The 25,073-nt window shown below is 39.8% G+C and overlaps 1 protein-coding gene and 1 long non-coding RNA gene across 3 annotated transcripts in view; one reads left to right on the top strand and one right to left on the bottom strand.

Annotated features, from left to right (window-relative positions):
• Positions 1–12,574, top strand: part of PIP5K1B (phosphatidylinositol-4-phosphate 5-kinase type 1 beta) — a 304,219-nt gene extending 291,645 nt beyond the window's left edge. For both annotated transcript variants that reach the window (XM_041743955.1, XM_041743956.1), the window contains exon 15: positions 11,838–12,574. In XM_041743955.1, the coding sequence (XP_041599889.1) occupies positions 11,838–11,840 (3 nt within the window). In that variant the 3' untranslated portion in view covers positions 11,841–12,574. The remainder of the gene's footprint in view (positions 1–11,837) is intronic.
• Positions 1–24,782, bottom strand: part of LOC121484553 — a 30,233-nt gene extending 5,451 nt beyond the window's left edge. The window contains exon 1 of the long non-coding RNA XR_005986064.1: positions 24,657–24,782. This is a non-coding gene — a long non-coding RNA (uncharacterized LOC121484553). The remainder of the gene's footprint in view (positions 1–24,656) is intronic.
• Between the last annotated feature and the right edge of the window lie 291 nt (positions 24,783–25,073).

Here is a 25,073-nt window from a genome sequence, read left to right as displayed (position 1 = left end):
TTCCAACTGAGGCATAAGCAGGGGTCAGAGTGGATTTTGGGTTTACAATCAGCAGAAGTCACTCACTGACTGGAAAGTCCACTGTAGAATTGTCAGCCCGTGTACATCATGGACGCCCTCGGGCTTCTCTTGGGCTTTTGGAAAACAAATTAAGACAGCAGGGAAGTGTGTTAAAACATCACTGCTGCACTAATAGTTTAAAAAAATGAGAGGCCGTAATCTTTAATTCATTCCCATGAGACACCCACAGTGCCAGCTCTGTTCATGAGTCTCTTCTCACCAGGATTGGCATATCTCTTTTCATTGTATATTTTACAAATTCAAGGTTGGTGGCAACTCTGCACTGATCTGGTCCTTTGGCACCATTTTTCCAACAGCATTTGCTCACTCTGTGTCTGTGTGTCACTTTCTGGTTAACTTTTACAACATTTCAGACTTTATTTTGTTTTAGTGATCTCTGGTAGTTTGGGGAGCTACAAGCCACACACGTAAGACAGCCAACTCACCAAACCTGTGTTCTGATTGCCCCACTATGCAGCTGTTTCCCCATCTCTCTCCTCAGGCCTCCCTATTCCCTGGCACACAACACTATTGAAATTAGGCCAGTCAGTAACCCTAGAGTGGCCTCTAAGTGTTCAAGAGAAAGGAAGAGTCCTGTGTCTCTCACTTTAAATCAAAAGCTAGAAAGGATTAAGCTTAATGACAAAAGTGTTTTGGAAATAGAGATGGACCAAAAGCTAGAACTCTGCACCCAACAGTTAACCAAGTTGTGAATGCAGAGGAAAAGCTCTTGAAGAAAGATGAAAGTCCTTCTCCAGTGAATACATAAATGATAAAGTGAAACAGCCTTATTGCTGCTCATAGGAAGAACGTTCTAGTGGTCTGGATAGAAGACCAAGCCAGCCATAACAGTCCTTTAAGCCAAAACCTAATCCAAAGCAAGGCCCTAACTCTCAAATCGGTGAAGTCTGAGAGGTAAGGAAGCTGCCAAAGAAAAGTCTGAAGCTGGGACACCTGGGTGGCTCAGTGGTTAAACACCTGCCTTCAGCCCAGGGCATGATCCTGGAGACCTGGGATCGAGGCCCACATCAGGCTCCCTGCATGGAGTCTGCTTCTCCCTGTGTGTCTCTGCCTCTCTCTGTCTCTCATGAATAAATAAATAAAATTTTTTTTAAAAAAGTCTGAAGCTAGCAGGGGTTGGTTAGTGAGGTTTACTGTCTCCGTGACATTAAAGTGCAAGGTGAAACAGCAAGTGCTAATGGAGGAGCTGCAACAAGTTATCCAGAAGATCTAGTTGAGGTTAACAAAGGCAGCTACACAAAACAACAGATTATCACTGTAGACAAAACAGTCTTATATCAGAAGAAGATACCATCTAGGACTTACCTAGCTGAAGAAGTCAGTCTTGCCTTGAAAGCTTCAAAGGACAGGCTGACCCTCTTATTAGGGGCTAATGTGACTTAAGTTGAAGCTGGTGCTCTAAAAATCCTAGAGCCCCTAAGAATTAGCCAGTCCTTCTCCTCCTGTGCTCTACAGATGGAACAAAACCTAGATGACAGCACATCTGCTTCCAGTATGGTTTACTGAGTATGTCAAGCCCACTGTTGAGACCTACTGCTCAGAAAACAATATTCCTTTCAAAATAGTAATGCTTACTGACAATGCACCCAGTCACCCAACAGCTCTGATGGAGATATACAAGGACATTAATGTTTTCATGCCTGCTAACAAAATATCCATTCTGGATCCCATGGATCAAGGAGTCATGTTGACTTTCAAGTCTTAAGAAATACATTTCTTAAGGCTATAGCTGCCATACATAGTGATTCCTCTGATGGATCTGGGCAGAGTAAGTTGAAAATGTTCTAGAAACAATTTACTCTCCTAAATGCCATAAAGAACATTCATGATTCATGGAAAGAGGTCAAAATATCAACATGAATAGGCATTTGGAAGAAATGGATTCCAATCCTTATGGATGACTTTGAGAGATTCAAGACTTCAGTGGAGGATGTAATTGCAGATGTGGTGGGAAGAGCAAGAACTCTAGAAGTAGAGCCTGAAGATGAGACCAAATTGCTGCAATCTCATAACCTGAGCAGATGAAGAGTTGTTTCTTGTAGATAAAAAAAGAAAATGATTTCTTGAGACGGACTCTATTCCTGGCAAAGATGCTGTGAAGATTGTTGAGATGACAGCAAAGAATTTAAACTATTACACAAACTTAGTTGACAGAGCAGCAGCAGGGTTTGGGAGGATTGACTACAATTTTGAAAGAAGTTCTACTGTGGTTAAAATGCTCTCCAACAGCACCACATCCTACAGAGAAATGATTCGTGAAAGGAAGAGCCTATCAGTGCAACAAACTTCATTGTTGTCCTGTTTTAAGAAATTGCCACAGCCAGCCTGATCAGTCAGCAGCCATCAACATCAAGGCAAGACCCTCCACCAGCAAAGAGATTATAATTCGCTGAAAGTTAAGATGATGGATGGTTGGCACTTTCTTAGCAATCATGTATTTTTTTAATATATTTTAAGATGCTATTTATTGATTCATGAGAGAGACAGAGAGAGAGAGGCAGAGACACAGGCAGAGGGAGAAACAGGCACTAAACCACTGAGCCACCCAGGCATCCCATCAATTGCATATTTTTTAGTTAAGGTATGTTCGTTGTTCTTTAGACATAGTCCTGTTGCACACTTAACACACTTAGTGTAAACATAACTTTTATAGGCATGCAAAACCAGAAGATTCATCTGACTGTTTCAATATTCACCTCATTGTGGTAATCTGGAACCAACCCACAACATCTCCAAAGTATGCTTGTCATCTATCTGCTGGTTGGTATGGAACTCTTTGATAGGGCATGTAATGGTTGGCAGGAGGCCTGGCACTCCCTGGGCTGCCAACACCTCAGATTTCAACAGACATCCTGCCAGATTGGGCACAACATGGTAGTTCTCATCCAAACTCGATATACACTTCAAGGACATTCCAGATTCACACACTGCCTCACAGGTTCTTGGTTAAACACCTACAGTCCTGGTTTTTCACCTCTATTTTTTTTCCCTAAGTGTCAAGATAGGCAGTTTGGATCCTAGCTTCTCTAAGGTTCCTTCTATCTATGAAATGCCATAGCAGTGTGTGATTTGACCTATTCATGTGCTGTGTCCTCATTTCTGTAGCAGTAGCCCAAACACTCGTTTCACTTCCAAGAAAATGGTGAGCTTTTGTATTCCTGCAGCTACTAGTCTAAGAAAAATCCCCCCTCCAAGCGATCTTCAAGTGATTGTGCCTTGTGATGTAACTCCCAGCATGAGGTAGATAGGAATACAGTAAAATGTAAATATAGAGCCTTAGCTAAAAAAAAAAAAAGAAAAGAAAAAGAAAAAAGACTCAAAGCTCCCCCAGAGTCCTACTGTGGCTGTTTTGTGTTTGAAATTCAGAGTTCTGAGAAATCAATCTGGTGAACCCAGATTGAGAGATGGAGAGGACTCCAGAGTCAAGGAGATGAGGTTAGGATGAGGCATTGTGAAACCTTTATGGTATGTATGTAGTGATGCTGTGTGTTTGGGCTACAATGAGTACAATGAGGCAGGACTACTTGCCATCCTCTCATGGCTACAGAAGGACCATCAGCCGGAAGGAGGAGAATAAATAATAAAAAGGAGGGGATCCCTGGGTGGCTCAGTGGTTTAGCGCCTGCCTTAAACCCAGGGCATAATCCTGGAGTCCCGGGATTGAGTTCTGCATCAGGCTCCCTGCATTGAGCCTGCTTCTCCCTCTGTGTCTCTACCTGTGTGTGTGTGTGTGTGTGTGTGTGTGTGTGTGTGTGTGTCTCATGAATGAATGAATGAATGAATGAAATAAAAGGAAACAGAGCAGGGCTGAGGTAAACAGAATTCAGAAATTGCTGATAGAAATGGGGGCTTAGTGTAGAAAAGGGAATAGGGAAAGATTGTTATTTATGTTAACCTGGAAAGAAAAAAAAAAATCAATGCCTTCCTCTAAGGAATAGTAGATGAGAATTTCAATCTGAAACCAAAATGAAGATGCATTTGAATACCATGCAGGGAAAGATCCTACCTCCATGGGGCCCCTGGCCTATACCTAAGGTAGATGTAGTTAAAAAAGAATATCACCCCAAGGGCTCACAGAACTTGGGGACTTCATGGACCACTTATTGAGTAATGTTCATATTGACCAACCTGACAGTTATGAAGCTCTGCCTGGAATGGGGCCACCACATTCCAACTCTTACAAAATTTTATTGACTAAATATGTTTTTAAAATGTAAGTTAAGACACTTAAAATAACAGTAAGTACATACCTATCAATAATTACTCTGGAGCATTTAGATGATTTAATCAAAAAACATGATCTAGCAGAATGCATGAAGAATCAAGACCCATCTAGATACTGCCGACAGAACACTCACTTCAGACCTAAAGATACAGGTAGACTGAAAGCAAAGGGATGGGAAAATTATGTTCCATGCAGATGCAAGTGTGGGGTGGGGGAGAGCTAAGATAGCAATACTTAAAGAAAATAGACTTTAAAAAGAAAGACTTTAGGGACACCTGGGTGGCTCAGTCAGTTGAGCATTGGACTCTTGATTTCAGCTTAGGTCATGATCTCAGGGTGGTGAAATCGAGTCCCACATCGGACTCTGCACTCAGTGGGGAGTCTGCTTGGATTCCTTCTCTCCTTCTGCCCCTCCCCATGCTCACACATGCTCCCTCAAAAACAAAACAAAACAAAACAAAAAAAAAAAATATATATATATGAAGGGATTAATCTGACAAAATAATGTAACAATTATAAGTATCTATGCACCCAACATTGGAATACCTAGGTATATAAAGCAAATATTAACATATAGAAGAAATTACAGTAATACATTAATAGTAGGGGACTTTAACACCCCCCCCCCTTCATATCAATGGATAGATTACCCAGGCAGAAAATCAGTGTGAAAACAGTTTCTTTAAACAACACATTAGACTTTGGGGCTCCTGGATGGCTCAGTCCATTAAGTATCTGCCTTTAGCTCAGGTCATGATCTCAGGGTCCTGAGATCGAGCTGCATGTTGAGCCTGCATTAAGCTCCCTGCTCAGTGAGGAATTTCCTTTTCCCTCTCCTGGTTCATGCTTGCTCGTGCACACACTTGCTTGCTCTCTCTCTCTCTCTCTCTCTCAAATAAATGAAATCTTTTTAAAAAACCACACATACTAGACCAGATGGACCTAATATATATATGGAACTTTCCACATAAAACCAACTGAATACACATTCTTTTCAAATGCACATGGAACATTCTCCAGGACATATCACATGGTAGGCCACAAAATCAGTCTCAATAAATTTAAAAAGACTAAAATCGGGCAGCCGGGGTGGCTCAGAACCACCTTCAGCCCAGGGCCTGATCCTGGAGACCTGGGATTGAGTCCCACATCAGGCTCCCTGCATGGAGCCTGCTTCTCTCTCTGCCTGTGCCTCTGCCTCTCTCGAATAAATAAGTAAAATCTTAAAAAAATAAAAATAAAATAATAAAAAGACTGAAATCATATCATGCATCTTTTCCAATAAGATGAAAGTAGTTATGAATCAAAAGGGGAAGAAATGGGGAAAAAAAAACAAACATGGAGGCTAAACACCATGCTACTAAATAACCAATGGGTCAACAAAGAAATCAGAAAAATACATGGAAACAAAAGAAACTAAACAACAGTCCAAAATCTTTGGGACACAGCTAAAGCATTTTTAAGAGGAAAATTTATACTGATACAAACCTTTCTTAAGAAAAAAATAAAAATGTTTTAAAAAAACTAATCTAACCTTATACTTAAAGGAACTAGAAAAAAGAACAAACCAAGCCCAGGGTTAGAAGGAAGAAAAAAATGAACAAAGCAGAAATAAATGAGAGACTAAAAACACAAAAGAAAAGATGAATCCAAGAGCTGGTTCTTTGAGAAGATAAAATTGATGAAAAATTATATGCCAACAAAATGGATAACCTGGAAGAAATGAAGAGATTTTTAGAAACAATCTTGCAAAACTGAATCAGGAAAGTAGTAGAAAATCTGAACAGACTGATTACCAGCAATGAAACCAAATTAAAAAAAAAATAAACAAAAATGCAGGATCAGATGGCTTCATAGGCAAATTTACCAAACATTTAAAGAAAAGGTAATACTTACTCTCCTCAAACTATTCCAAAAAAAAAGACAAGGAAGGAAAGCTTTTAAATACATTCTACATGGCCAGCATTACCCTGATAACAAAACGAGAAAGATACTACAAAAAAAGAAAACTATAGGCCATTATCTGTGATTAACATACATGTAAATATCTTCAACAAAATATTAACAAACCACATCCAAGGATCATTCACCATGATCAGGTGGGATTTATTCCTGGAATACAAGGATGGTTTGATTTATAAAATCAACATGATCCACCACATTAACAAAGGATAAAAATCATATCTCAGTAGATGCAGAAAAAAAGCATTTCACAAAATTCAACATTATTCTTAATTAATTCATTTTAGAGGGAACATACCTCAACAGAATAAAAGCCATATAGGAGAAACCCACAGCCAGCATCCTACTCGACAGTGAAAAACCAAGAGCTTTTCCTCTAACATTAGCAAAGGACAAGGAAGTCCACTCTGGCCAGTTTTATTCAGCGTGGTACTGGAGATTGTAGCCACAGCAATCAGACAAGAAATTAAAGGCATCCAAATTGTTAAGAAATAAATAAAACTGTCACTATTTGCAGATGATACTATACACAGAAAACACTAAAGACTCCACCAAAAAGACTATGAGAACTAATAAGTGATGTCAGTGAAGTTGCAGGACACAAAATTAACACAGAAATCAATTGAGTTTCTAGACACTAATAGCAAAGCACAAAGAGAAATTAAGAAAATAACTATTTATAATTGCACAATTGCACAATTGATAAAATACCTAGGAATAAATTTAAGGAGTAAAAGACCTGTACTCTGCAAACTATATAACATTGATAAGAGAAATTGAAGATGACACAAATGGAAATACAGTCCATGCTCGATTGGAAAAATATTGCTAAAATGTTCATACTTACTACCCAAAGCAATCTACAAGTTCAGTGCAATCCCTATCAAAACACCAACAGCATTTTTCACAGAAGTAGGACAAATACTATTAAAATTTGTACTAAAAGTGAAAAGCAGAACAGCTGTAGGTTTTACATGTACCATGATCACGAGGCTAACCGGAAGGTGGCTTCCTGCCACTGCCCAGCATCCTAAGAGAGGATCAGACCACATAGTGCTGACCCAAGGAAAGATCAAAATTTGAAATAGAGCTTCTGTGGAATGCTTACCACTTTCACACCATCAAAGTCGAAAAATCCTAAGTGAAACTATCCTAAATTGGGAGCTGTCTGTACCTAAATAGTCTTTTATTTTTCATACCAGCTACTGGTACCTTCAGATTTCAGAATTTAAAGTATCATTTATTGGGGCACCTGGGTGGCTCAGCGGTTGAGCACCTGCCTTTGGCCCAGGGTGTGATCCCCGGGGTCCTGGGATCGAGTCCTGCATTGGGCTCCCTGCAGGGGGTCTGCTTCTCCCTCTGCCTGTGTCTCTGCCCCTCTATGTGTCTCTCATGAATAAAATTTTAAAAATAAAATATCGTGTATTTTCAAAGCACCACATGCCCAGGCAGACACCCTGGCATTGGCGTGACAGATGACTGTGTGCACGCCTACACACAGCAGTTTGGATGGCGACAGCTCAAACGACCCTCCGGCATCCCTTCCCTGAGATCTGGCTGAGTTCTCTTGCCAAAGCACCAGTTCCCATTTCTGCTTCTAAAGCTACAAGGCCAGGGTGATTGAATCCCAGGTCACCTCAAAAGTTGCTACTCTTTGGGGCAGTAATACCGTGAAGTCCATCTTGGTGTTGGGAGTTGGAGGGACTTGCATGCGTGCCACATTGTGAAGAATCGGTTCAAGGGCTTAGCAGTTTCCTGAAGGAGAGTCGGCTGGTGCTTTGGTCTCTCGGGTGATGGGTGATACAGTACTTGAGGGTTATAATTTGAAGGAAAATTATAGCAAGCCTTCTACTAAATAAGGGGATAATAAAATTGCTTTCTGCAGACTTCTCAGTGCGGCCAGGCAGGGAGACACTGTGCGTTCAGATTCCACACAGACTTAAAGACCTGTCAGGCCACCTCATTTTATCATAGTTATAAATTAGCACAAAACAGACACTTTCATGTAACCAGTCATGTCATCCCAGGATTACATTATAACATGGATAGAGTGTTGGCAGTTCTTACCCTACTTAGACATTCCTGTACCCTGGAGGTGAGAGTGGGTGTTAATATAAGTTTATAGAAACTTCTACAACATCCTCAGTTTTAAAAAAAAAAGTTACAAAGTATGAATATAAAAGATTTTTTATGACCAGATATTGAAATGATTCATTATTTTTAATACTAAGGAGGGTATGTTTTATTATATAAAGCCTCCTTTGGTTTTTTTACCAAATTATAAATTTAACCAATCTTGAGTAACACCCAAATGTTACTTTTTTTGTGATAATTTATATAGAGAGTATTTACAATATTCTGAGTTATTTGGGGATATAAATTTTTCAATAAATTTTTCATTTATTAAAGTCCTGTGGTTGAAATGGACACGACACAGCCCACCATGACTGCCCAAGTCCCCTCAACTGGCCACCATATATGGTACATGTTCTGGATGCTGGGTCTCCTGCCTCAGCTCCATCCAGAAGCTGGTCAGCTTCAGCCCTCAAGGACAGCAACCACCCGTCCTTCCCTGACTACTTTCTTTACTCTGGTTGGAAAACACTTCCACGGGGTGCCTGGGTGGCTCAGGGTGTGATCCCGGGGTCCTGGGATCAAGTCCCACATCGGGCTCTCTGCGGGGAGCCTGCTTCTCCCTCTGCCTATGTCTCTGCCTCTCTGTCTCTAATAAATAAATAAATAAAATCAAATAAAAGGGGCGGGGAGAAGGAGGAAGGAGGCAAGCAAGCAAACGCTTTCAGGTTGCAGATGAACTGACTTTCATGTATATGTTCCAGTTCTTGTCTTAGAGCCATTTAATGTCACCCATTGGTCTCAGCAGATAAGAAACTGGACTCATGTGCCTGGGGTAGAACATGTGGCTCAAGGTGCCTGATGGAAAGACTAGGAGGGGTGAAGCTTTTGCTGCTCTTCTCACTAAACACATTCTGATATTCTAACCCCCACCCCCAGAATCATGGCCATCTGTGCCATAATTGTTGAGGACGCGTGTCCTAGGACTAAACCCAACTCTTCCTTCCCCATAGCCAGCCTTCAGATATTGGAAGACAACTTTTATGCCCCATCTCTAGATCTCTTCTCTTCTAGACCAAAACACCCAGGTTTCCAGCCATTTTCATGGGGTCTTGGGTTTGGACCCCAAAGCTGGTGGGTCACCTCAGGCATGGGTCTACTTGGGTCATGGTCTTGTCCAAGTTTAGCATTTGAACCCAGACACAGACCTCCACCTGTGATCTAGACGACAGAACAGAACTATCACCTTTCAGTTTTGGTTTTTAAGAAAGCAGGATTCAGGCCGCCTGGGTGGTACAGTCGGTTGAGTATCTGACTCTTGGTTTCAGCTCAAGTTGTGATCTCAGGGTTATGAGATTGAGCCGCACATGGAGCTCTGCACTTGGCGCAGCCTGCTTAAGTCTCTCTTCTCCCCCTCTCCCTCGGCACCCCCACTCCATGCTCACACTTTCTCTCTAAAATATTTTTTAAATATTTTATTTATTTATTTATGAGTGACACAGAGAGGCAGAGACACAGGCAGAGGGGAGAAGCAGGCTCCCTGCAGGGAGCCCAATGTGGGACTCGATCCCAGGACCCTGGGATCAAGCCCTGAGCCGAAGGCAGATGCTCAACCACTGAGACACCCAGGTGTCCCTAAAATAAAATCTTTAAAAAACAAAAAAGCAAGCAGGATTCATAAAGCTGATCAGTAGAACCATATCACTTTATGTGGATTTTATGTCTCTGATTGATATGCACCACACAGAGTTATCAGACTGAGCCTAAATCAAGTCCACTTTGCAGACATCTGTCCTGAGAACGTGAGCAGCTTCTGCTTTGTCCGCTGCTACAGCTCAGGACACCGAACACTTGAGCTATTTCTGAAAGGTGATTTGAGTGGCAGTTTGAGAAGTTATACATTTAAGCAGGCAAAGCTTCCTGACTTAGATTAATAAGAAACAAAGTGGAAACTAATAAAAATTACAACTCTCATTAAGCTTAAATTATATGATAAAATACTCATTTTTATTTTTAAGATTTTATTTATTTATTCATGAGAGACACACACAGAGAGAGGCAGAGACACAGGCAGAGGGAGAAGCAGGCTTCCTGCAGGGAGCCCGACGTGGGACTCGATCCCAGGTCTCCAGGATCAGGCCCTGGGCTGAAGGCGGTGCTAAACTGCTGAGCCACCCAGGCTGCCCAAATACTCATGTTTAAATAGAATCTTTGACATAGTCTCTTAATAATTTTCAATCATCTCAAACTTTTTAATTCACTTTTTCAGCCTCCAAATGAATGTGTTGGGCCACACAATCTCTATGATTCCAACTCCAACCTTCCCAACAATTATTGTAAGGACACTTTCACCTGCCTGGCACAAAATGATGCATATATAGTTTGTGTATGTAGTGTATGTGTGTATACCTACACTCACATATATACACACACTGTATTACCCCAAAGTTTATCTCTTAAAACTGCCCTATAAAGTAGGATTCATCACTCCCATTTTACAGATAAAACAAGGTATAAAGAAAGTTAAGTAATTTGCCTAACATCCTCTAGCTGGAATAATTAGGAAATCAATATTTAGTCCATTGTGTCTGTCTCTAAAACTGAACACCGTACTGCCTTCCCCATATGTAGTTTGGTCACAAATTGAATTAGCGGTCTCTAACCTTAAATGGTTACCATTTTAGGTTAAATATTTGCTGGACAGGGGCACCTGGCTGGCTTAGTCAGAAAAGCAGGCGACTCAATCTCAGGGTCATGAGTGCAAGCCCCACGTTAAGTGTAGAGATTATAAGTAAATAAACATATATATATATATATATATATATATATATATATATATATATTTGCAGTGGCAGCCTGGGTGGCTCAGTCGATTGAGCATCCAACTCTTGGTTTTAGCTTAGGTAGTCATCTCAGGGTCCGGGGATCGAGCCCCACATCTGGCTCCGAACTCAGTGCGGAGTGTAATTGGAATTCTCTCTCCTTCTCCCTCTCATGCTCTTGTGATCTCTCTAAAATAAATCTTTAAAAAATGTATATTGGCTGGATATATTTTTTACTCCCCTGTCACAAGGATAGTGTTTGAAAATGAACACAACATTCATAAGTTCAAGGTGATGTTCAGGTGGTTCTGATTGACTTCAGGCCTGCCACGCCACAGCACATGCCCAAAGCCCTGTGCCCTTGAGGTCAGGAGTGTGCCTCAGCCAGCACTGCTTCCTTCTGAGCCTTAGTGCAGCGCTGTGATGGTGGAGGAACTCGATACACCTTGGTGTAATTACGGGCTGTAGGTCCACTAGAGAAGCCAGTGCTATGCTAATCATGGCAGAGGAACCCCAAGCCTGATGCACCACCCACTTCTATGTACACATTACCCAGGTACAAGGCATCAGGAGAAGTAATGAATCTGTGTTCCCATTCATGAGGAGCAGTTATAAATCAATGCCAAAACTTAGTCTTACGGCTGCTTTCTTTCTTTTTTTCCCCCTCTCCCCAGTGAGTGAAAATGGTGACCATGAAACATGAATACAGTTGTGGATAAGAAGTTTCTCCACTTCAGAATTACCCAGAGGAACTTGGCTGACTCCCACTGTACACAGAGTAATAATCAACTGGACTTAGGAGTTTGCAAGGTGTCAGGGGAGCCGTGGCCCATAGGCTGATCAGCAGATGTGATGGGAAAAATACCACACTATTCTATCATTTGCTGTTGCTTGCTCAACTGTGAAGAACTGCATGAGCTATATTTAAGCTGCTTTCTATACCATTGCCAATCACCATTTTGGACTTGGAAATGCTATTTTCCTATTGACATTTGCATTATTTCGTTTTGCATGCATCCAATGATTATACATAAGCAACATATGTAATCTGCTTATTTTTTAAAAATTCATCCATTAAAAATGGTAAAGTATAAATTCTGCTCTTTTTTTGCAAAATTATAATCATAGCCCATGTCTTTAAAAGTTTAAATTGGTTTCATATAAAGATCAGTGTAATAGGTCTGCATATACTTTATAGAAAACTAGCTTCTATAAAGATTTTTTCACTGTTTACTAGTGAATTGAGAAAAGCAAAGCTATTTATAAAAGGCCTTATGTCGTGTACATACATTGTCTTTGAAATATTTGTGATTTAGTTTATTGCTTGTAAAAGAGAAATTATATAATTTATTTAGTAAATACTATTGTAAACTATAGTTTTATTGAGAGAAATAAAATATTTTGTTCTCAATTGTGGTAGTACATTAATTCCACAATTAATGGTCTTTATGTTTAATTAATTAAAGAGAACCTTGATACTTCTCCATTTTTAGATATTCAGGGATCTTAAATAAACTGACTCTCATGAGAGATGGAGAGAAAATTCTCTGTACCCTAAGAAGATGCAGTAGCAGATTCTACTCAACTTGAGAGACTTTCCTAAATATCCTGGCGTATTAGTCAGCTTTCGCTATGTTATGCTGTGGTAACAAACAATCCCCAAATCTCTGCATAGGGAATCCAGAGCAACCCTTGTCTAGGACATGCCCTTTGTATAGCAGGAAAAAAAAATGATAGTGGAAACTGGCAATGTGAACTCTTAAATCTTCTGCCTAGATGTGGCTTACAGAACTTCTGCTCACGTTTCACCAGCCAAAGCAAATGACATTGACAGGATAGATGTCAGAGGAGTGGGAAGTATACTTCTCACCAAGGAATTAACTCAGCAGAAAGGGGCAGTGAATATTTAGCCAGTTACTGCTTAAATCTACACAATCTCATTAGTGTCTCAAACAGCAAAGGCTTAAAAGGCTGCCTAATCATATAATGAGGAAAGAAAATCATTAGAAAGTAATATGTCCAAGACCACAGAAAGACATTCCTGATTAAGATGCTCAGTGTAAAATACTTCAAGTTCAAACAAGCAGATTCTTATAAGCAAACATGGTATTAACTTTTGTAAATGTAACCTAGAGCCAGGGTTACTCAGTGTAAGTAGTAATTTTGCCCATATAGTTGGTGCTGACAATCTGTCCTGGGTTGGAATTTCAACAGGGAATTCTTACGAAATAGACTACTGAGGATTCTTTGCCACTCTTGCCCTAGTATTCATAGATGCTAACAAATACTCTCACCACAGGGGTCTACCTAGCTGGAATCCCACTCTTTCTCTTTCCAATTTTAAATCTACCAGTAGACTTTTTTATGTACCCTAGTGGGATTGATGCCTCTCCATCAGTGCCCTACAAGTAACTTATTATGATTTCTGTCATCACGGATTAGTTTTGCCAGTTCTTGTACTTCGTATAAATGGAATCCTATAGTACATACTCTTTATCTAGCTTTTTGTTATTGTTCAACACTACATAAGATTTATTCATTTCACTGTGTGTAGTAAAAGCTCATTCTTTTTCACTGCTGAGTAGTATTCCATTGCATAAATATTCCATAGTTTTCTGCTCTACTGCTGATGAGCATTTGGATAGATTCCAATTTAAGGATATAATGAATGAGGAGACCTTCTAGACCCCTTCCTCCACACAGCTCCTACCTGCAGACAAATTTGGCTTCTAGCACCTATACCAGACATGAAAGAAAGAAATATTATCAGGAAGAAGATGACCATCCTCTAATTCACCTAGGAGAGTCTTAGAGTTTATGCCTACACTCAGGCCTAACAACAGTACATTCTTTTACTCTCAAAACTGTTGCCTTTTAGATCACTAAAATATAGTTACCTTACCAAGGGAGAAAGTTTAAAGATTAAAACATTGGAGATTCCCCAGTAATTGACTCACCCAGGGCACCCTACAATGAATTTCAGCTGTAAGCTTTCCCCTACCACCAGTGCTAGTAGCATTTAGTCCCCACTCTTCATGAGCAGCCAACCAAGGATCACAAAATTTCTCAGGAAATTCTCCGAGACAGATACACCAAGAGAAGATAGGGGACTGGGAGAAATGGAACTATAAGAAGCAAACTTGGAGGCGCCTGGCTGGCCTAGTCAGTGGAGCATGCGACTCTTGGTCTCCGGGTTGTGAGTTCAGGATCCGTGTTGGGTGTAGACACTACACAACAATAAAATATTTTTAAAAATTCAAGACAGAAATTACCATTATAACTTTACAGGTTACAAATTATATGGCATCCATGAAATAAGATCAGTAAGCAATTACAAAAATGAACATTCAGAAAGCATAAGAGAATATGGAAAGCAAAAGCATGAGAAGTAAAAGCATGTTGGCAACAATTAGGGACTAAGAAAGTGGTTAAAAGATAAGGTTAAAGAAATATCCAAATTATTTTTAAAAGAAGAAAAAGAATTTTTAAAAAAATGAAGACCATTTCACCAGATCATATACTCAATAGGAGAGACCAGGGAGGGAAAAAAAGCTTCAAACCATGTAAGAAAATTTCCCAGAACTAAAAAATATGCATTTCCAGATTAAAAGAGACTCTGAGTTCCCAGAAAAATGGACAAAAAGGAACCTAACCATGCAATTTCAAATCACCAGGGATGAACATGAGATTCCATAGGCTTTCATAAAGTAAAATTAATTTTACATAAAGCTCAAGGGGCAGAACTGAATCAAAGTCCTCAACAGCATGATGGAAGTCAGAAACTAATAAAGCCTTCAAAATTCTGAGAGAATCTATTTCTAATTTCTAATTCTACACCCTGTGTATTATTTAGGATCCCCCAGAGAAATAGGAGAGACATAGACGTAGCTAATAGATTTAAGAAACTGACTCATGCGACTGCGGGAGACGGCCAATATGAAATTCAAATGGCAAGTTAGCAGGCTGGATACTAAGGCAGAAGTCGACAGAGTTTTGAGGCAGAATTTCTTCTTTGCTAGAAAACATCAGTTTTTCCTCAAAGGCCATCACTTGACTGGATGAAGCTCACCCATGTTATCAAGAGTAATCTTTACTTAAAGTCAACTAATTATGGACCCTTAACCACATCCACAAAATATTTCTCAGCAATACCTACATCAGTGTTTATTAAGTAACTGGGCACATTACCCTAAGCAAGTTGATGAATAAAATTAACAACCACATCCTGAAAAAATACTTACATGTAAGAGTAGAATAATCTATACAAAAATAGTTTTCATCTGCCCTTTATCCAGAAGCTCCAAAAAGGTGTGTTTTAGCCAGAATGAGAGCGTAAACCAAGAAAGAGAAAGCCACGAGAAAGACAGACATAGGAGCTAGAAAATAAGAGATCCAACCCAAGAGGAAGGTGAAAAGAATCCCTAGGATGAAGGTAAAGGGAAATCCCAAAATGACAACAATGGAGATCTAAAAACCCCTCAAGGTTAGAGACTCTCCAAGAAAGTGAAGTTACCCAAGAATTTATAAAATAAGGACATAAAATTTTAACCCTTCGTATCCTGGAACTGATCCTAGAGTTGGGGGGGCGAAAAAAGGAGGACATTTGAAAAACTGGTGAAATCTGAATAAAGTTTGGAATTTAATTAACAATGTTGTATGAAGGTTAATCTCTTAGTTTGGACAAATGAACCATAGTTACATAGGACATTAACATTCAGAGAAACTAAGTCAAGAGTATACAGAAACTATCTTTGCAAATTTTCTATAAATCTAGCCTTATTCCCCAGAAAAGTGTATTACAACTGAAAAAAGAAATGGTCAAAAAATTTAAATAGAGATTTCAAAGCAAATATATGGATGGCAAATAAGCCCAAGATGCTCAACATCATTAGTCATTAGGGAAATGCAAATTAAAATTATAATGACACTCGACTACACATATATTAAAATAGCTAAATTTTTCTTAATTGACATTGACAAGTGCTGGTAAGAATGTAATGTAATTCTAACTCTCATATTTTGCTGGTAGGAATGCATAATGGTACAACCACTCTGAACAAAAAATTTCAGTTTATTTTGAAATTAAACATACCCTGGAAGCTTCTGGAAGATGATAGCAAAGTAGGACCATGGGCTCACCTTGCCCTACAAATACAGCTAGATAACTATCATTTCATCCTAAATGCCCCAGAAATCAACCTGAAGACTGACAGAACAAACTCCACAAGAGGAGGCCCCATCAAAGGAGGAAAGAAGTGCGGAGATGTGGCTTCGGAGAGAAACAGCTCACGGCTGCTGTGGTGAGGAGGGAGCCGTGGCTGCAAAGAAGGGTGAGAGACAGATGAGCACACAGGGAAAACAAATGCCCATAGCAAGTGGCTTGGAAAGTGGGAGGGCCTGAATTTTACAGGAATTCTTGTAACCAAAGGAACTTAAAGCTGGGAGTTTAAAGGTCAGTGGGCTTAGGTGGGATACAGTCCAGAGGTCACTGCACCGCTTTTGAAGAGAAGGCAAGCCAACAACCCACAGACATATAGCATGGAACAGTGACCTGAAGCACAGCAGAGGCACAGGGTGGGGAGACTGGTCACTCATCTCAGAGCATGAAATGGCCGGCAGGCACCGTTTCACTCCCCTACCCCTCAGCATCAACACCAACATGCTCTTACCTCACTTGACTATACTGAGCCCTGCCCCTGCGCTCCAGTGGAACCACCCATGCCAGTCTTAATTGCCTCAGTCCCAGCATGGAGTGGGCCCCCTCCCCCAGAAGATGAGCCCCCAACCTCCACTCTCCCCACATCTCTTGACCAGAGACTTTTGCAAGGCCTTGGTTCTACAGCAGTAGTGGTAGGTCTCGTTTCACAAATAGACCAGAGCACACCTGGTTAAAATGCTCCACATTCAGGCCAGGGACCAAACACTGCCCACAACAGGCAAAGAGGCTTCTGCAGATGACTGGCCTGAAGGATAAAGCAGCCAGGGCACATGAGCAGAGCTCAGGCTGCACACGTTAGAGACATTCCTCGAAGCACCATGGTAACGGGGCTCTGGGGAAGGGGGGACACTACACTGCAGGCCACTATAGGAACTCTTCTTCCTAAGTCCATCTTCCTCAGGAACAGGAGATGTAGTTGACTTTCCAAACACACAGGAACAGGTGCAGAGACAGACAAAATGAGAAGACAGAAGAATTTGTCTCAAATGAAAGAACAGGACAAGGCCACAGCCAGAGATCTAGGCAAAACAGAAGTCACATGCCTGATGGAGACTTAAAGCAGTGGATCATAAGGATACTCACTAGACTTGAGAAAAAGAGTGGAAGATATCAGTGAGACCATTAACACAGAGATAAGGAATAACATAGCAGAGATAAAGTGTCAAGTAATGAAATGAGAAACACGCTCGATGGAATGAACAGCAGGCTGGAAGAAGCAGAGGAACAAATATCCTAGAAGAAGACAGAGTAACAGAAAGTAATCAAGCTGAACGGAAGAGGGGAAAAAAAGAATTAGGCAAAACAAAATCCACTTAGAGAACTCAGTGACTCCATCAAATGTGGTAATATCTGTATTATAGGAGTACCAGAAGGAGAGAGAGAAAAAGGCAGTGGAAAATTTGAGGAGGTAATACTTGAAAACTTCTCTAATCTAGGGAAGGAAACAGATATCCAGATCCAGGGGGTACAGAGAACCCCCTCCCAACAAAATCTACAAAAGTAAATCCACACCAAGACATATTGTAATGAAAATGGTAAATACAGTACTAAAGAAAAAAAGTCTTGGGACACCTGGGTGGCTCCGTGATTGAGCATCTGCTTTTGGCCCAGGGCATGATCCCAGGGTCCTGGGATCGAGTCCCACATAGGGCTCCCCTGCAGGAAGCCTGCTTCTCCCTCTGCCTGTGTCTCTGCCTCTCTCTGTGTCTCTCATGAATAAATAAAATATTTTTTAAAAGGAAAAGAAAAGAAAAAAATCTTAAAAGCAGCAAAACAGAAGACTGTTGCATGTAAAGGAAGCCCTCTAAAGCTATCTGGGGATTTTTCAGCAGAAACTTTCCAAGACAGAAGGGATTGGCATGATATATTCAAAGTGCTCAATGGGAAAAAATTGCAGCCAAGAATACTTTATATAGCAAGGCCATTATGCAGGAGAGATAAAGAGTTTCCCAGATAAACAGAAACTGAAGGAATTCATGATCACCAAACTAGCCCTGCAAGAAATCTTTAAGGAGACTCTGAGTAGAAAGGCCAAAATAACAGTATATAAATATGAAACACAAAAGCAGTGAAAATAAGTATTTTTGTTTACCAAAAAAAAAAAAAAAATCAGTCAAGGTACTCACAAAATAAAATGTAAAATATGACACCATTTACCTAAAACATCAGGAGAAGAGGAATAAAGAACTGGTTCAAATTTAAACAACCATCAACTTAATACAGGCTGCTCTATGTAGAAGATCTTATATACAAATGTAATGGTAACCAGAAAGAACAAAGGGAAAGAAATCCAAATATATCACTGAAGAAAATCAGCAAACCATGAGAGGAAAACAACAAAAGATCAGAGAAAATCTTCAGTAACAACCACAAAACAAGTAATAAAATGCCAATAAGTATGTATCAGTAATTACTTTGAAAAGAAATGGACTGAATGTTCCAATCAAACAACATAGGGTGACAGGATAGACTAAAATAAAAAGACCCAGGTGTCCCTGGAGGCTCAGTCAGTAGAGTGTACAACTCTTGATTTGGGGGTTGTGAGCTTGAGCCCCATGCTGGGTTGTAGGGAGTACTTAAAATTTTTTAAAATTAAAAAAAAAAAAGACCCATCTATACATGCAGCCTACAAGAGACACTTTAGACCTAAAGACACCTGCAGTTTGAAAGTGAGGGGAATGGAGAAATATTTATCATGCAAGTGAATGTTGAAAGAAAGCTAGAGTAGCAATACTTACATCAGACAAAATGGACTTTAAAACAAAGACTGTAATAAGAGACAAAGAAGGACATTATATAATCATGAAGGGGACAATCCAACAAGAAGATATAACAATTGTGAATATTTTATGCATCCAACATGGGAGCACCTAAATACATAAAACAGCTAATAACAAACATAAGAAGGGCAGCCCTGGTGGCTAAGCGGTTTAGCGCTGCCTTCGGCCCAGGATGTGATCCTGGACACCCAGGATCGAGTCCTGCAACCGGCTCCCTGCATGGAGCCTGCTTCTCCCTCTGCCTGTGTCTCTGCCCCTCTCTCTCTGTCTCTCATGAATAAATAAATAAGATCTTTAAAAAAAAATAAGTAAACTATAATAATAAGTAACAGTACAGTACTTTAAAACTGCCACTTACATTAATGGGCAGATCATTTAAGCAGAAAATCAACAAGGAAAAAATGGATTTGATTGGCACACTGGACCAGAAGGATTTAGTAGAAATATTCAGAACAATCCATCCTACAACAGCAAAATACACCCACTTTTCAAGGGCACCTCAAACATTCTCCAGAATAGAGCACATATTAGGCCAACAAAACACTCCTCAACAAATTTTAAAAGATCTAGGGCAGCCCAAGTGGCTCAGCGGTTTAGCGCTGCCTTCAGCCCAGGGCGTGATCCCGGGGTCCTGGGATTGAGTCCCACATTAGGCTCCTTGCATGGAGCCTGCTTCTCCCTCTACCTGTATCTCTGCCTCTCTCTGTGTGTCTCTCATGAATAAATAAATAAAATCTTAAAAAAAAAAAATCTAAGTGAGGGTGCCTTCTCAAACTATTCCAAAAAATATAAAAGGAAGGAAAACTTCCAAATTTATTCCATAAGGTCAACATTACCTTGATCCCAAAACCAGGTAAAGACACCACACACACACACACACACACACACACACACACACACACACAAAGGAGAACTACAGGCCAATATCTCTGATGAATACATATGCTAAAATCCTCAACAAATACTACAAAATACTAGCAAACTGAATCCAGTAATACATTTTTAAAAATCATTCACCATAATCAAGTGGGATTTATTCCTGGGTGGTAAGAGTGGTTCAGTATTCCCAAATTAATCAATGGGATACACCACATCAGTAAGAGAAAGGATAAGAACCATATGATTCTTTCAACTGATGCAGAAAAATCATTTGACAAAGTACAACATCCATTCATGATAAAAACACTCAACAAAGTAGGTTTAGAGGGAACATACCTCAACATAATAAAAGTCATATATGAAAAACCCACGGATATCATCATCCTCAATGGGCAAAACTGAAAGCCTTTCGCTTCAAGTCAGAAACAAAAGAAGGGAGTCTACTCTGTCACTTTTACTCAACATAGTGCAGGAAGTCCTAGCCACAGCAGTCAGACAACAGAAAGAATCAAAGGCATCCAGAATGTAAGAAAGAAGTCGAACTTTCACTATTTACAGGTGACATGACACTATATATAGAAAACACCAAGAGCTGGGGATCCCTAGGTGGCTCAGTGGTTTAGCACCTGCCTTTGGCCCAGGGTGCGATCCTGGAGTCCTAGGATCGAGTCCCACGCCGGGCTTCCCGCATGGAGCCTGCTTCTCCCTCCTCCTGTGTCTCTGCCTCTCTATCATGAATAAATTTTTTTAAAAAATTTAAAAAAAAGAAAAGACAGAAAGCTCCACCAAAAAACTGCTATGACTAATAAATGAATTTAGTAAAGTCACAGGATACAATATCAATGTACAGAAATCTGTTGCATTTCTATACACCTATAATGAAGCAGCAGAAAGATAAATTAAGAAAACAATCCCATTTACAATTACACCATAAATAATAAAATACTTAGGAATAAACATAGCCAAAGAAGTAAAAGACCTGTACTCTGAAAACTATAAAATACTGATGAAAGAAATTAGAGATGATGTAAAGAAAGAGAAAAACTGGGCAGCCCGGGTGGCTCAGCGGTATAGCACCGCCTTTAGCCCAGGGCCTGATCCTGGAGACCTGCAGGGAGCCTGCTTCTCCCTCTGCCTCTCTCTCTGTGTCTCTCATGAATAAATAAATAAAATCTTAAAAAAAAAGAAAGAGAGAGAAAAACATTCCATATTCACGGGCCAGAAAAACAAATATTGTTAAATGTCTAGACTACACAAAGTAATCTATATATTTAATGCAATCCCTATCGAAATACCAACATTTCTCACAGAACTAGAAAATTTTTAAAATTCTTATGGAACCAAAAAACCATGACTACCCAATTTCAAGCAATCTTGAAAAAAAAAAACTATGCTGGAAGCATCACAATTACAGACTTCAACAAGTTATGACGAAGCCGTAGTCATCAAAACAGTATGGTACTGGTATAAAAACAGACAAATAGAACAGAAGATGCAGAAATAAACCCACAATTATATGGTCAATTAATCCTTGACAAAGTAGGAAAGAATATCCAAACTAGAAAAGGGACAGTCTCTTCAACAAATGGTGTTGGGAAAACTGGATAGCAACATGCAGAGGAATGAAACTAGACCACTCTTTTAAACCATATACAAAAATAAATTCAAAATGGATAAAAGACCTAAATGTGAGACCTGAAACCATAAAAAAAAAAAAAAAAAAGCCCTAGAAGAGAACACTGGCAGTAATTTCTCTGACATTTGGTTATAACAACTTTTTTCTAGATTGGTCCACTGAAGTACAAAAGCAAAAATAAACTATTGGGACTATAGCAAAAGAAAAACTTCTGCACAGCAAAGGAAACAATCAACAAAGCTAAAAGGCAACCTACAGAATGGGAAAAGATATTTGCAAATGATATATCTGATAAAGGGTTAGTATCCAAAATATATCACAAACTTATACAACACCCAAAACACAAATAATCCAATTAAAAAATGGGCAGAAGACATGAATAGATATTTCTCCAAAGAAGGCATACAGATGGCAACACACACATGAAAAGATGCTCATCATTACTTATTAGGGAAATGCAAATCAAAACTACAATAAGTAGGGGCACCTAGATGGCTCAGTTGTTAAGTGTCTGACTCTTGATTTTGCCTCATGATCTCAGGGTCATGAGATCAAGCCCCACATGGAGCCTGCTCAAGATTTTTTGTCGCTCTCTTAAAAACAAAAACAAGGGGATCCCTGGGTGGCGCAGCAGTTTAGCGCCTGCCTTTGGCCAGGGGCGTGATCCTGGAGACCCAGGATCGAATCCTACGTGGGGCTCCCAGTGCATGGAGCCTGCTTCTCCCTCCTCCTGTGTCTCTGCCTCTATGTCTGAAATAAATAAATAAATAAATAAATAAATAAATAAATAAATAATCAATCTTTAAAAAATAAAATATACATTGGGGAAATAATCTCTTCAATCAGTGCTGTTGGGAAAACTGGAGAGTTCCACGTAAAACAATTAAAATGAATCACTTTCCTCCACTCTACACAAAAATAAACTCAAAATCGATCAAAGACCTCAAAGTGAGACCTGAAACCATAAAACTGCTAAATGAAAACATAGGCAGTAATCCTTCAGACATTTTTCTAGATGGATGTCCTAGACAAGGACAACAAAAGCAAAAATAAACCACAGGGACTACATCAAAATAAGAAGCTTCTGTATAGCGAAGGAAGACATCTATAAAACAAAAAAGCTACCTACTGAACCAGAGAAGATATTTGCAAATGACACATCTGTTAAGGAGTTAATATCCAAAATATATAAAGAACTTATGCAACTCAACACCAAAAAAAAACAATCTGATTTAAAAATGGGCAGATCTGAGTAGATATTTTTCCAAATAAACATTTTCCAAAGACCTACATACAGGTAGCCAATCAGCACATGAAAATATGCTCAGGGGCAGCCCCGGTGGCTCGGCGGTTTAGCGCCGCCTTTCACCCAGGGCGTGATCCTGGGGATGGGGGATTGAGTCAGGCTCCCTGCGTGAAGCCTGCTTCTCCCTCTGCCTATGTATGTGTGTTTCTCATGAATAAATAAGTAAAATCTTAAAAAAAAAAAAAAAAAGAAAATATGCTCAACATCACTAATCATCATGGAAATGCAGATCAAAACCACAGTGAGCTATCACTTAACAGTTGTCAGAATGCTTAGAAGCAAAAAGACAAGAAGTAACATGCGTTGGTGAGGATTTGGAGAAAAAGGAACCCGCTCCACTGTAAGAATGTAAATTGGTACATTCACTGTTGGAAATCACTATAGAAGTTTGTCAAGAAGTTAAAAAATATGAATACCAGTATGAATATGAATACCAATATGAATACCACCATTCAATATTTACCCAAAGAGAATGAAAAACAATTTGGAAAGATATAAACACCACTGTTTGTTACAGCATTATTTATAATAGTCAAAATATGGAAGCAACCTAAGTATCTGATAAATGGATAAAGGAAAGGTAAACAAATATTATACATATAATTGAATATTGTATATTATATATCATGGAATATTACTCAGCCATGAGAAAAAAATGAGATCTTGCCATTTGCAACAACATGGATGGACCTATAGGGTATTATGTTAAGTAAAGTAAATCAAAGACAAATGCCATATGATTTCACTTAAATGTGAAAGGTTAAAAAAAAAAAAAAAACACCAGTCAACAAACAAAAAGAAGCAGACCCATAAAAACTGAGAACTGGTGGTTGCCAGAGGGAAAAGGATGGAGGGATGAGAAAAATGGGTGAAAGAGAACAAGAGGTACAAGCTTCCAGTTATGGAATGACCAAGTCACAGGATGAAAGTTACAGCAGAATATATATTCTTCTCAAATACACATGGAACAGTCGCCAGGAGAGATCATATAATAGTACACAAACAAGTTCCTGCCAGTTTAAGACCAAAATCACACCAGCTATCTTTTTATGCAAACACACTTGCATAACCAGTGAGTCTAAGAAGAAATTAAAAAGGAAATAAACACCTCAAAACAAATGAAAATAGAAACACAACATATCAAAACCTATGGGATGATGCAAAAGCTGTTTTAACAGAGAAGTGTACAGCAATGAATGCATATAAGAAATTAGAAAGATTTTGGAGAGTCGGGTCACCAAGATTGGTGAAAAGTGCATCTCTGACTCCTCTCCCCCTCACAAGGAGGACTAACTACGCAAGACATCACTGAGACAGCCGCAGAATATGAGAGTCAAGCTGAAGCACTCTTAGGGACCAAGAAAGACCACATTCGAAGGGTAAGAGGTTACCTACCTGCTGACTGTATTGCCCCTCCCCCAGGCCAGCACAGCAGCATGCCAAGAGATGTCCCCTAAGCCTACAGTCCCTCCAGTGGGAAAAAGAAAGCTCAGGGTGGACTTACAGCTCCCCCAGAGTTATGGGTCACTTCTTGGGAGCCCCAACTCCAGTATCACTCCACAAAAATTGCAGGGATATCTGCAGAACTTGACCACTGGCAATCTGATTGTGATGGAGAAAGAAGGAGAAGCTTGCAACAACCAGCACTTGGATCTTGGCAGATCGAGTTCCTACCTGTGGTACTCAGGTAGTCCCAACCAGGAGTTATGCTCATCTACAGAATCAAGATGGTGATGCTGTCAGTTCAAAGAACTCAGTAGGGGGCAAGTCTGCCTGATTTTGGTCCTCAAAGCGTTTTCCCAGGCCTAGAGATTGGTCTGTCTCTGACCATTCAGGGAAGCTGAGTCAAATACTTGTCCATTGCTAAGTATAGCTCCCAGGTCCGCCTGACCAAAAAGGTTGGCAAGTACACCTGGGAGCTGCAGAGCCTAGTAAGGTTGAAGCCCAGAATGTGTCAGGAAGAAATTATAGTCTGCAGAGGAAAGCCAGTAATTCTATACGGCCAGGGATCTTGGGGTCTGGGTTAGCTTTACTCAAAACCACAAACCAAGAGCCTTAGAACCTTGAAGGTATTTATCCCACTTTTCTCAG

Source organism: Vulpes lagopus, chromosome 2 (genome assembly GCF_018345385.1).
Source record: "Vulpes lagopus strain Blue_001 chromosome 2, ASM1834538v1, whole genome shotgun sequence".
Taxonomy (NCBI): Eukaryota; Metazoa; Chordata; class Mammalia; order Carnivora; family Canidae; genus Vulpes; species Vulpes lagopus.
Note: the sequence above shows the minus strand (reverse complement) of the source record. Positions and strands in the feature narration are given on the sequence as shown.